At 46.2% G+C, this 13,210-nt stretch overlaps 1 protein-coding gene across 1 annotated transcript in view; it reads left to right on the top strand.

Annotated features, from left to right (window-relative positions):
• Positions 1 to 7,356: 7,356 nt before the first annotated feature.
• Positions 7,357 to 13,210, top strand: part of LOC117886008 (perilipin-3-like) — a 7,703-nt gene continuing 1,849 nt past the window's right edge. Inside the window, exons 1-4 of the mRNA XM_034787634.1 lie at positions 7,357 to 7,377; positions 8,073 to 8,268; positions 12,118 to 12,200; positions 12,607 to 12,838. Coding sequence (XP_034643525.1) covers positions 7,357 to 7,377; positions 8,073 to 8,268; positions 12,118 to 12,200; positions 12,607 to 12,838 — 532 coding nt within the window. The remainder of the gene's footprint in view (positions 7,378 to 8,072; positions 8,269 to 12,117; positions 12,201 to 12,606; positions 12,839 to 13,210) is intronic.

Raw genomic sequence — 13,210 nt, 5'->3', positions numbered from 1 at the left:
GAAAGAACTACATTTCCCAGCATTCCTTTGGCCACTACCAACAGGAAAGAGGGGGAGGGAGTGAGGATGCTGAGACCTCATGCTGCAGCCTGCTGTGAATGGAGAGCTGCACTGGGAAGAGTAGGGATACCATATTTTAACATTCAAAAAAAATAGGACACTCCACAGGGAGGGAGAGTAGCCTCACCCTACCCCCATCCATTCTCTCTGACTGCCCCCCACAGAAACCCCAACCCATCCAACCCCCCTGCCCCTAACTGCCCCCCAGAACCCCATCCCCTATCTAAGCCTCCCTTCTCCTTATCCCCAACTGCCCCCTCCTGAGACACCCCCCCAGGACCCCACCCCCTACCTGTCCCTGACAAACCCCTGGGACTCCCATGCCTATCCAACTGTCTCCCCAAACCCCTGACCCATCTAACCCCCCCCTTCTCCTGAATCTCCACCTCATCCAACCCCCCCTGCTCCCTGTCCCTTGACTGCTCCCCCCAGAACCCCTTACCCAACCCCCCAGCTCCCTTACCGTGCCACTCAGACCAGCACATCTGGCTTCATGCAGCACCAGACATGCTGCTGTATATATGCTGCTGCATATATGCTGCCGTGCTCCCCTACAGAGCCACGGGCACACCCCCCACCCCCACAACACCTACCTTCCAGATTTGAGCACCTCACAATTCAGGAGTGCTCAAGCTCAGTTTGGGTGGCTGTTACTTCATTTCTCCCAAGTCAGATATATTGATCCACTGTAACTTGCCATAGAAAAAGTAGGATAAAATTGAGCAAGAAATGCTTCCCTGTAGTTATTAGGACTGGAATTGCTATTTTCAACAGCCATTGCCTTTTTTTTTTTTTGGTTTAAAAGGAAGGCAGTGATAGTGCATTGGCAAATTCCCCATGGGGAAAAAAAAAAAAAAAAAAAGAGTGGAACAAAAGAATAATAAAGGCACCTCAACTTTTCCTCATTTATGTAGGACAGTCTTATAATATGCATCCAGATATCCTCCAGTCATACAAGCTGAAAATTGTTCCACTTTACTGCAGTTCTGTAACCATATCGGAACCAATCCTGTCTGTGTTCTGTGCACACCTAAAATTCCTGCTGAATGACCTGCCCTGGGAGCGAGTTACCAGTGACCCAGGGCTGTGGCGGAAGGAGGGTGCAGGTGGGGGGGAAAGGGGAGAGCCCAGGGCTAGGGGTGCAGGTGGGGTGCAGCGAGGAGCCCAGGGCTGGGGCAGGAGGCGGCCAAAATTTTTTTTGCTTGGGGTGGCAAAAAACCTAGAGCCAGCCCTGAAGAGACACAGGCTTATTAATATAGTTGATTTCCCCCCCCCATGCTAACAGTTGATGCCAGTCAAAACACTGATAGTTAGCCTAGACAAGCAGTAAAGGAGACAAGATTCCTTTTACTTAACTTATGAGCATGTTTTGAAGTAGTTTAAAGAGAATCTAGTATTCTCATCACTTGTTGCCCGTTCCCCCCCCTCCGAATTCCAGCCCCATATCATGCAATTGACAATCTAAATGTGTGTTAGAAGAGTCTCTTACTCTAACTGCTGTGGAGGTAAAGCCTGAACCCTGAAGGCTCGAAGACCCAAAACAAACAACCCCTCCCCCCAAGTTTATTTTACAAGTGTCAGGATTTTTTAAAGCACCTGTAGTGAACCTTCTTAAGACCTCATATTAAGATACCTGGACATTACAGGAGATAGGTAGTAGCTTAATGAAGGAGAATCTTCACCACAAGTTTTATTGTATTCAACTCCCACCTCCATGTAATTAGCATTTTTGCCAATACCTTCCTAATTAAAGGCTCTAGTTGCAGTGAAAACCCATCTCTGCTTAAAAACAATTACTCCTTTTCCCCCTCATCATGATGTAGCAAGGAGAAACAACTGACTATATTGTATTAAATAACAGAATCATCAGGGTTTAAACAAGTCTAACACTTAGAAACCAGCCCACTCACCTCTGTTCCTGCCTGAATCTCTACTCACCAATCCAAGCACCATACAGTACACCCCTCACTCTGCCCTTAATATACAGCTACTGACATCAGCAAATGGGGAGCACACACAAGCCAGGTGCATTGCTTGTCCTGACCAATGGGAGATGGAATGTGGTTGCCGTTCTAGGCAGGAGGAGAGGATCCTAGGAGGAAAGGGACTTGTTCACCACATGTGACACCAATTGAGACTTCCAGCTCTTTGATTGACAGCTACCTTTCATCCAGCTGGTCTGTCTTGGAAGGGACAGCCTACATCACAACAGTTGCTAGTTAGGAAAAGCTTTTCTCATTAATCAATACGTGACTCAGCAATACAAGTTTCGGCACCAAGCGTTGTAAGAAAGCTTAAGTGATTAAGTTTGACACAGCTGAAGACATTTCAATGACAAATAAAAAAATGTCATAAGCGATGGAAAATGATATAGACCCTGATCCTAACCTGAGTGGGACTCTGTGGGAAGAGGGATCCTCTGGCATGGTGCTCATTGCAGGATCAGGGCCTAACCATGGGAAATTTCATCCTCGAAGGAATATTGTCTTGCAGAAAAGCTCCAAAGGAGAGAAAAGGTGGTTTTAGAATGAGACTGTGCTTATTCTCCCCATGATGGGGATTGTGTGCCACTCATTCTGACGTTTTCCAGCATTGCTGTGCTCATTGCAACAGGCTCATTTTACCAGCTCACAGACAAGTTTCAAAACAGATAAAGAACTCTGTGAAGCTCACATTTAGAATCCCGAGATAGTCAGCTAGGAAAGCCCATTGCACAAAGCTCTTTATATGGTGAATGCCATTAAAAAGTGATTATGCACCTGCAGTTACCAGCAATGGCTGCTGGAGACACACAGCTAGTATCTGTAGTATCCATCTAGCCCTCCTCATGACAGTATCTGAGTGCTTCACGACATTGCTGGGGGGTAGGGAAATACTACTTGGGGGAACTAAGGCACCAAGGCCCAGATCCTCAGAAGTACTTAGGCTTTTCATTTCCATTGATATCAATAGAAGTGAGGCACTTAAATACCATCAAGGGTCTGGGCCAGGACTTGCCTAAGGTCATACAGAAGTCTAGGGCAGGGAATTGAACACAGATCTCACAATCCCTAGACTAACACCCTACCTACTTAGACCATCCTTCCTCTCAAGCGTATACTCTGTAACTGGCTAAATGCTGATTTTTTTAATGGCAATCCCGGTTAACTACTCTGTACACATAGGACGAGCTTGTGCTGACTACCAGCTGTTGCTTGGTAGGATGCAATTTCCAGGAAGGTCTAATTGCAGGCAGACTGCTGTACTCTGCCCACTAAGGCCTTGATCCTATGAACTATTCTGCTTGGGCATATTCCTGCAACTTTGTGGGGTCCACTGAAGTAAATGGAGCTTGGTGCGGATACAAGGGGCTAGACACATGGAATGATTTGAAGGATTGGGCCCTCAGCTGTCTCCAGTAGGACTACATCTACACTCTGGGTCTCTGAGCAGCTTCAAACAGTTGCATCTTAAAGAAACCTCAGCCTGTCAGAAAAATATTCTTTTCCCACAAAAGTGGCATTCTCTCCTGACTCTCCCACTCATCCTATACAGCAGGGCTTCTCAACCAGTGGGTCAGGACCCAAAACTGGGTCACCAGAATGTTTCGAAGGGTGATGTGGTAATTCCTGTGGCTCCTGTCCCACAAGGTTGGCTGAGCTTGCCTCCCTGTTCTAGGCACTGCAGCCTCCGGGGTCCCAACGCCACTCAGGTTAGGCCCAGTCGTCAAGATAACAGGAGTCCAGGTAAGCCCTGGGGGGCAGGATCCGACCGAAACCACCCCAGGACAGGGCCATAACCAGGGTGGGGCAGCTGCCCAGGATGCAAAGCTGCGGGGGTGGCTTGGGCCTGCAATGCCAATCAGCTAGGGCCTGCCATGTGCGGCGGGGGTCGACAGGGCTCGGTGGGGCCAGCCCCATGTGTAGGGTTACCACCTTTGAAATGCAAAAAACTGACACCCCCCCCCCGCCCCACAAGGCAAGCCTGTCGCAACCAGAACCCCAGTCACAAGACAACTGCGCAACCCCCCTTCAACAGCCATGTATAGTATGTAGAGAGAGAACACATATAAGATTGATAACATTGCAAGTCTCCTCACTTTCTCATGACTCAAACCTCTCTCACACACATGTGCGGTGTGCTTGTGTGTTGTTGGGCAGACAGCTGCTGTATTATCAACAGTTTTGATCTGTTATTGCCTAAACTGTCATTGTTTATAGCAGTGGTTCTCAATCTTTTTGGGCTCGAGACCCATTTATAAGTATTTATGACCGGTCGGGACCCAGTAAATAGTCTGGAGATGGAGGCTCTGGGGCAAAACCATCACTAGGCATTTTATCAGCATATTTGTGCCCCCTACCAGAGGCAGCACATGGGGGCACACAGGTTCATGTGCCCCCTCCAACCCCCAGATTTTTTGGTTGTGCCCTCCCAACCTAGACAGATTGGGTGGTTGGCTGAGGTGAGTCAGGGATGGAGGTGGCATGCCCTCCCTGAGCCCGCTGCATGGGTAGGGTCACAACCTGGCTGGTATTTGACTGGCCTAGCTGGGTTTTTTACTGATTTGCCAGTTGCCAGAAAAATAATTTAATCTGCTGGGGGTCGGGGGGTTATGTGAGTGTAAGATTTGCATTATTATCACACTACACTGGGATCTCTAATGTTAAGCGTTTCTATGTCCAGCTAAAGATGCTGCAGTCTATAAACAATGACACTCACCTAAGGCCCAGGCTAGGCAATAGTCAGGCTTGGACCAATGATAAGTTTTAGCACTTTATGATTTCCCTTCCCCTCTCCTCAGGGTTAAAATGGTTAATTTGTAATAGCACCTCCAACCCCTCTTGGTATATTTTACTGCGCCCCCTCCAGGCCACGAGCTGTCACCTCACTCGGGATGGATCATGTGGTTCTCCTACTCTCAGACTGAGCCTTGGATTGCAGTTCCCAGGTGCTAATTGTGATTACCTTAGCACAGAAGTGCTGGAACTAGGGATGCTGGGGGTGTGGCAGCATCCCCGGGTTTGAAGTGGTTTCTATCATTTATAGGGTTTACAGTTTTGTTTAATGGCTTTCAGCACCCCCACTATAAAAAATTGTTCCAGTGCCTATGCCTCAGCAGGCCTGACTTGTGTTCAGTATCTGCAGTTCTGTTCCTTTTCATTGTGGGAGCAATGATAGTGGTAAAACAATGACCAAGCAGCCTCCCTAGAACTTAGAACAAAAGCTTTCAGTGCAAACAGATCTTAAAAACAATAGAACAGACTAGTCTACTTTTTCCTTAGGGCCATATCATTCCCTGGATCTAGGACGGCCCTACCGCTTAGACTCCATCCCTGTGTCCCTAGAGTCAGATTCGGACAAGTGTCCCTCCCCTAAGAAAGGATTTTAATTTTTTTTTTGACTCTCCAGTCTCTAACTTTGGCAAAACAAAGCCTGCAACTTGTGGGAGACAGGATCTTTGAATCTAGCAACTTGCTCCATTGTCTTCCTAGTGTGTGTGGGCTTGTCTACATGTATTGTGTTGCTCTCCTCTTTGTCCCCTGTTAAGTTAGATACAATCATGTCAGAAATTCCAATAACCCACCATTGTTATACAGTAACTTTACCTTACTGATCAGGTCACTTACAATATTCATACCATTATTACATAGAAGTATTCATAGAAGTGCCTCTTCCCTCACGCTCACACCACAGGAAAGCTGGGAATCTACCCCTGCTAAATGGGACAGTTTTTATTTCCAGCTCTGGAAAGTCCTGAGAGGTTGGATCTTACAATCATGAAATTAATATGCACAGGAAAGCTAGTCTAGGTAATGTCTTAAAGGTTTTGAAAAAAAAATGTGTTCTCTCCATCTGAGTACAGTTAATCAGTACAATACCAGCATGACCTTAGAGGCAAGTCGATAATACCAACAATATTTAAAACATGCTCTGAGAAAAATCTGGGAAAAGTGGCATTCTACAAGAGGGAGAGGGGGGAGTGCAAAAGTTTTATTGGCAATCAGGAGGAACAAGCTCCTTAACTCAGCCATGGCTTTGCTACTTGTAACATTGCCACCCAAAAGCAATTACCATAAACATGTTGGGTGAGCCCTCTGTATTTTTAAAATCCATTGGCTCATTAGAATCCAAGAACTAGAAGAATCAGCTTGAATTGCATGAGGTGAATGAACAATTGCAACTTAATTGAAGTCTGTATCTCTCTCTTTCTTTCCCAATTGCTCATCCTTATTCCATCCCTCATTGGTCAAGGCACAGTCTGGTTCATTCTCATTGCTGCCTCAAGCTGTCAGTCCTTTGATTCCCCTCCCACGATGATATCACTTGCCCATACATAAAGGCAGAAGCTGGTCTGGCTTCTATGATGTTGATCCTGTTGGGTAGAGGCAACTTTTAATCTATTAGGTAAGAGGTTTTCTTTTGCTTCTTTAAATTGGAGGCAAAGTTGTTTAGAAGTGGTATGGAAGTTACTTTTGATTCTAAACTGATTGTTTTATTGTAAGAGGTTTGTTCTTATTTCTGTTCAAATAGCGTTACTTGGAATTGTTAAAGTAAATAGTGGCAAAGGCTACTAGTTGAAGGCCTTGAGAAGGGTAGCTTTCACCTCCCCAAATGCCCCTTGTTTGGCTTGTATTTATCAGATCTCTTCTATAGTAATACTGCTTAGTTTAGGAAAACCATGCCTAATCTCACTTGCATGAGGAGGCGTAATCTAATAAAAACTAAAAGTTCTTATAAGAAGGAAACCCTTCTATATAACTTGAGGTGTGAAGGTGGCTTCAGGCAATAGTTCACTGCGGTGGATTGTTTTAGTCTGTCTTGCCACATCAATTTGGCCTCAAGTTCTGGAAATTCTAACTGGTGGTGCAGGAAGAGCTGTTGACCTTTGCACAGTAGTTCTTATCAAGCTTGGATTCTAGTGCCATCATAACTCTTAGTGGGCGTGTCCTGTGAATGTTACTTACTAGCCTAAACCTTATAAGGGGCTAGGGCTCTGCCTGAGAGTTTCTTACTCAGAGTGCCATATATCTGCTCAGTAGGGTTACTAGTGCTCCTATGATAAACCAGCTGCCTCCTTTTTATATCAGTAGAGACCTTAACCCTGAAACTAGGGAGGGGAAGTCAAACTACTCTCAATCACATAACTGTTTGAGAGTAGGGTGGGGAAGTCAAGACTGCTGAAGGTTCTATGGCTGATTGGTTCCTCCAGCAGCTGATCTTGAGCACTTTTGGAATATATTGATTGCCTAGTAATGTGACTTATATTACTGTAAGATAGCCAGAGCTTTGGGTAGGTGCACTTGTATTTAATCTAAAATGGATGAATTTTACTTGAAGGTCAGGCTTTTGTGCTCTCCACTGGGCTGTGACAAAGTGAAGAGGAGAGCATATTGTCTTAATGCATGGCTATGAAAATGGAGCCCAGTATGAATACTGCCTAGGGAAGGGACAAAGCTTTGACTTGTAACTATTCTATCTTTCTCCTCTTTAGTGGTCTGACTAGACAATGTCTGAAAACAAAAGCCAAACTCCTGTTGTTGACACCCCAGAGAGCAGGGAACATGCACAGCAGGTTGGTAGCCCATGTTTTATGCCACCCTGCAGCAATCTGGCCACTAACAGACACCAGACAAATCTGCAGCAGCACATTTCAGGCTCTATAAGCACAGGCTCTCCAAGGGTCTAGGGCCTTGTGAAACTTGCTTAGTCATGAATAATGCTGCCAAACCTGGAAGAGGTAACTGGTGACTGAAATCACTGCTGTATTTCCATGAAGTACATGTGGTCTAATTCCAGCTGAAATTCTGAGATTCAAATCCCACAGCTATAGACAAGGACATTCCCTTACTGAATAGTTAAATGCATCAAATACAAAAGCCATAATTGGCTGGAGGGTCACTTAACCTTCCAGTCTATACAGGACTGGGAGTTTCTCATTCTTTGACTAATGTGTTAAGTGTGGGGAAAACAGTCAAACCTCCCTTCATTCCACAGCAGATCTCTTCTTGATGTGACTTCTCTATCTTTGCCAGAATGTGGTGAGCAGGGTGGCCAACTTGCCTTTGGTCAGATCTGCCTGTGATCTGGTTTCCATGGTCTACATCTCCACTAAAGAGAGCCACCCCCACATCAGATCTCTGTGTGATGTGGCAGCTAAAGGAGTGAAGACTATGACTGAAGCTACAATCAACTGTGCACAGCCAGTTCTGACTAAACTTGAACCTCAGAGTGAGTAAACTATGGCATAAAGATGTATTGGGGGTGGGGGGGGGGGTGTCTCAAGTGATCACACAGGCTTCAGTTGTGTAAAATCCCACATGAGAACCTCATGCTGGCTCATATCCTAGGTGGAAGCCACTCCCCTCCATCTAGCTGAGTGACTCAGGGCAGGTCAGAATTTGTCTTTCAGCATCTGAACAATGCCTCTCTAATGGAGACTTACCACTATTGGGCTTGACTGGTGTAGTGTCTGTACCTATACATGCAATTCTCTTTGAATGTGTGGTTGAGGAACAGGTGATTGGAAGGGGCCATGTGCACAACTAACCTCTCATTGCAGTGGGTGACCTCTCTCCACTATACAAAAACTTGATCCTTCTTAGCAAGAGCAAGCTTGTAGTTGCTAAGAGACTCAGTCCCTACCACATTCAGAGTACTAAAATCTCACTGAGTAACTCTGACCTCCAACCCAGATCACTACTGAAAAGTAACTGCCAAACAGCTGTGCAACAAGTGTCAGTAATAGGGGTAGGTGATGTCTGATCACACAAGTAACCCTTAAGATGCTTAGTGACAAAAGCCTTCACTTTGCCGGGACAATGTCTCATGTACTGGGAGGGGAAAATGGTTAACAAACACTAATTACAGGCAATGTCAAGATTGGATTGAGCTGATGAAAGCTGGCTTCAACCTTATGTGGAGAAAGTGTCTCCAAATGTGTGAATCAACTTGGAGTTTTTCTACTAACTATTCCTTGGTTAATGGGTTAAAAGGGCAAGGGCTACCTTGCCACTCAAACAAAACTCTTGCCACTGTGACCATGACTTAAATGCAGTGCAACTTGAAATATGCTTGAGCTTGGGTTTTAGTATAAACTGCCCAAGGAAACTTCATTGGATGACTTGAACCATTCACAAAGGCTAAGGAATTCTACCGTGGGCAATCCTTCAGATAACCCATAGAGGAAGGGGAAATCGGCAGGGTTTGAACCTTCAGCCCACACTCCTGTAACGTATGCTAGAGGAGTAATTGTTCTGCTCTGGGAACTCCACTGGAGTGGGATGTGGCACACTTTACCAGGGAGCTACACAACTATTGTCCAGACAATACTAATGCTGGGATTTGGCCTCCTGGATTCTATTTTAACCTTGCAGGGGAGTGTCATCTAGTGGTTGGAGGACATAGTCTAACAGATATAGATGGGAATGGGGTCTGCCATATTAGACAGCTCTTTTCTAGAGATCAAGTATTTTCCTCCACAGAAAGTTACAATAGACTTCATTTCATCACACCTTAGCTTTCAGTTTTTGCTTTAAAAAAGACCACTTTAATCAAAAGTTCTGTTTTAGGGAGGCTGGGTTTTTGACAAAGGGATAATCTTCACAATCCCCTGCAATCAATACCCTGATTTTTCCCCCTCCCCACCCCATAAACAGTTTGACCCTGCCCTACTACATTCTACTCCCACCACTAGCTTGGTGCAGCCTCTCCCTTAATTCCATTGTAAAATGGTATGGCTAATGACTGCCTCCTGAGGCAGCAGTTAGGGCTGCCAACTTTCTGATTACAGAACACCAAACTAATACCCCTGCCTCTTCCCTGAGGTGCCCCGCCCTTGCTCTCCCCCAACCTGGGATGGGGCCAGGGGTGAGGGTTTAGGGTGCAGGAGGGGGTTGAGGTGCAGGAAGGGGCAAGGGCTCCAGTTGGGGGTATGGGTTCTAGGGTGGAGCCAGGGATGAGGTGTTTGGGGTGCAGGAGGCTGCTCCAGGCTAGGGGGTGGGGCTGAGGGGTTTGGAATGCAGGAGGGGGTGCAGGTTGCAAGCTCTGAGAGGGAATAAGGGTACAGGAGGGGGCTCAGGGCTGGGGCAGGGAGTTTGGGGTGCAGGCTCTGGCTGGCACTTAATTCAAGTGGCTCCCTAAAGTGGCTAGCATGTTCCTGCAGCCCCTAGGCAGAGAATGGTCAGGCAGCTCCATGCGCTGCCTGCACCAGCAGGCCCTGCCCCTGCAGTTCCCATTGGCTGCTGTTCCTAGCCAGTGGGAGCTGCAGAGCCAGTTCTGGGGCAGGGGCAGCATGCAGAGCCTCCCTGGCTGTGCCTAGGGGCCTCAGGGACATGCCAGCCACTACCAAGAGCCATGTAGAGCCAGGGCAGGCAGAGAGCCTGTCTTAGCCCTGCTGTGCTGCCAACTGGACTTTAACCACCTGGTCAGTGGTGCTGACCAGGGCTGCCAAGGTCCCTTTTTGACTGTGTTCTGGTTGAAAACCAGATGACTGGTAACCGTTACAGCAGTAGGACCCCTTCCTCAATCAGGAATGCATTAGTGCAAAAACCATTAAACAATAAAAGAATCTACACCTACTACAAGCTTACCAGAGGGCACCCTCCACTCCACCTTAGGGCTCTGATAGCTTTTTAGTCCTCAAAACACCACAGGTAGGTTTCTCTGTGGCTATAAGTTCATCTCTGATCCCAAACCAGAACAAAGGTGGAGCAGAGCAGCTATTTGTAAGCTTGAGCTTCTGATGTTACCTGTTACAGAATGTCAATCAGCAGACAGGTGTAGCTCCAAAGTGGTGGATTTTTGCATAATGCAAATTCCCTAGCTGTGACTCTCTTCACCTAGAGACTTCCCCAGAAAATCTACTTAACACTTGTCCCAGAATGCCAGCCAAGTCCAGACTACTCTCAGTATAGCCCCTTGAACTCTCAGGTTTTACATCTTCCCCCTAGAGAGGTTAGGTGCAATCTTGGCCCACAATAGCATATAAACTTAATACAACAAGGGCAATTTCCCGTAATATCCTTGAGACCTATGTGTCACAGGTAGCTCTGTCTCCAATTGGATATCAGTCAGCAGCTTCCATCACAGAAGGTGGCCACCTTTGTATCTTATCCTCATTAGGAAAGTGAAATGAGAACTTATGCTGAGAACCACTGCTTAGCCCCGGAGTGAAATCTAGGGTTATTGGGTGAGAAGCTCTGGGCTCCAACACTGGCAGATCTCTAGCCTTTGAAGATTGCACATTGACTCTGAGGAGCTGTGGCTGCCCCAACAGACCAGATGCAGTGTCTGCAAGGTTTTCCCCCTGCTCTGGTTTTCAGACACCAATGGTGTTAAAGCCTAAAGATGGAACTGCTGGGTTCCCTGCATATCACCACATGCCAGAGGAAGGTGGGAGGCATCCATGTCTCTAGAACCCTCCTACACTTTCTATATTAAACAAGAAACTGTAAGCAAATGGTTTTAAGGGATTAAGGTTGGGTAAATTCCCTTGGCAGCATCAGAGCATCCTTCTGCCTTTGACAGATAAGGAAATGTGCTACACAGTAATCTCCCTCATGGTACAATGCAAAACCTCAATTACAACCTCAGTAACACTTGCTAATAGTAAGCATTAACAAGTGCTGCGTCTGGGGAAAGAATGAGGTCACAACAGAGGTCTTGCTTTATGCTCTGAGTCTCTTGTCTGGAGACATTTCCACTGAGTAATTACATGTGGTATTGGCACTGGGTTATAATAAAAGGCTCCCATAACATGCAAGGAGATACCATATTAAGATTTTTTTCCTGGGGTAGGTTAACAACCCTATAAATGAAACTTGCCCATGAAATCTAATTGAAAAGGGGAAGTCTCCTTCAGTGAGACCCTCTCTACTCAAACACTTCCCACAACATGCTATAGGCAAACACTATATTAACATGCAAGAAAGCTCCTTTGTGTCTTGGCCTATGGCAAGGATATTGCAGAACCAGAAAATCAAAGAGCAGGAATGACCATCAGCTACTAGAGTCCCCCCTTCCCCACCTTTTTTTAAACAAAGATTTGGGAAACTTAATTCTTACTGTCAACTTTTTCAGTTGCAACAGCAAATGAATTTGCCTGCAAAGGACTGGAAAAGCTGGAGGAGAAACTGCCAATCCTTCAACAGCCGACTGATAAGGTAACTAGCTCTTTGAGGCCCTAGATGGGAGGACCATGGTCTGATAAATATTTCTATCTAGCTAAATGCTGTCAATCCCTTGAGTTTCAAGACTGGGTATGGTAGGAACTGACCACTTCCTCACTGCTGTAGCTAGCTAAACCTTGTGCCAAAGCTTCCCAACTTGGATGTCTAAAGTGAGACCACTAACTAGAGTAGACTGACTCTCCAGCAAGGTTGTGCACTTCTGACCCCTGCTGAGGCCTTCTGACCATTTTAGTGGTGTCTACGCCACTGACATGGAGTCCTCTCTGCAAGCATCCCTTGAGGGGTCACGTCTGCTTCTATCCTGTAACTTTTTAATTCCCGCCTTGAAACAATCATGAATGTAAAGTAGCATGAAGTGATGACCTTTGACCTTTTCTAGGTTCTTTTGGATGCCAAAGAGTTGGTGACAGGTACCAGGGATGCCATGAACAGCAAAGTGACTGAGGTGCTGGACAAGACCATGCAGGCAGCCAAATCAGCAGTAACCAGCAGCATGAGCACAGTTATGGGCTCCAGACTGGGGCTTGTGGCTGTGAGTGGAAGAGAAGCTGTGCAGGAGAAATCAGCAGACCTGGTGGATCACTCCCTCCCCATAACAGATGATGAACTAGGTTGGGGAAATACCTGGATGACACTAGTACACCATAGCGGTTGGCCTTCCCAAACCAAAGCATAAGTCTTGGACTCCCCTTGCACTAGTTCTTTCTCGTGTGCCAATGATCTAGGTCTCAATCCTATTACTCTGACTAAAGGGCTGCTAAAACACTACTTAGATACAGGTTTCAGAGTAGCAGCCGTGTTAGTCTGTATCCGCAAAAAGAACAGGAGTACTTGTGGCACCTTAGAGACTAACAAATTTATTAGAGCATAAGCTTTCGTGGACTACAGCCCACTTCTTCGGATGCATATAGAATGGAACATATATTGAGGAGATATATATACACACATACAGAGAGCATAAACAGGTGGGAGTTGTCTTACCA

The sequence above is a fragment of the Trachemys scripta genome, chromosome 12, assembly GCF_013100865.1.
Source record: "Trachemys scripta elegans isolate TJP31775 chromosome 12, CAS_Tse_1.0, whole genome shotgun sequence".
In the NCBI taxonomy this organism is placed as follows: Eukaryota; Metazoa; Chordata; order Testudines; family Emydidae; genus Trachemys; species Trachemys scripta.
This window is presented reverse-complemented; position numbering and strand designations above follow the sequence as displayed.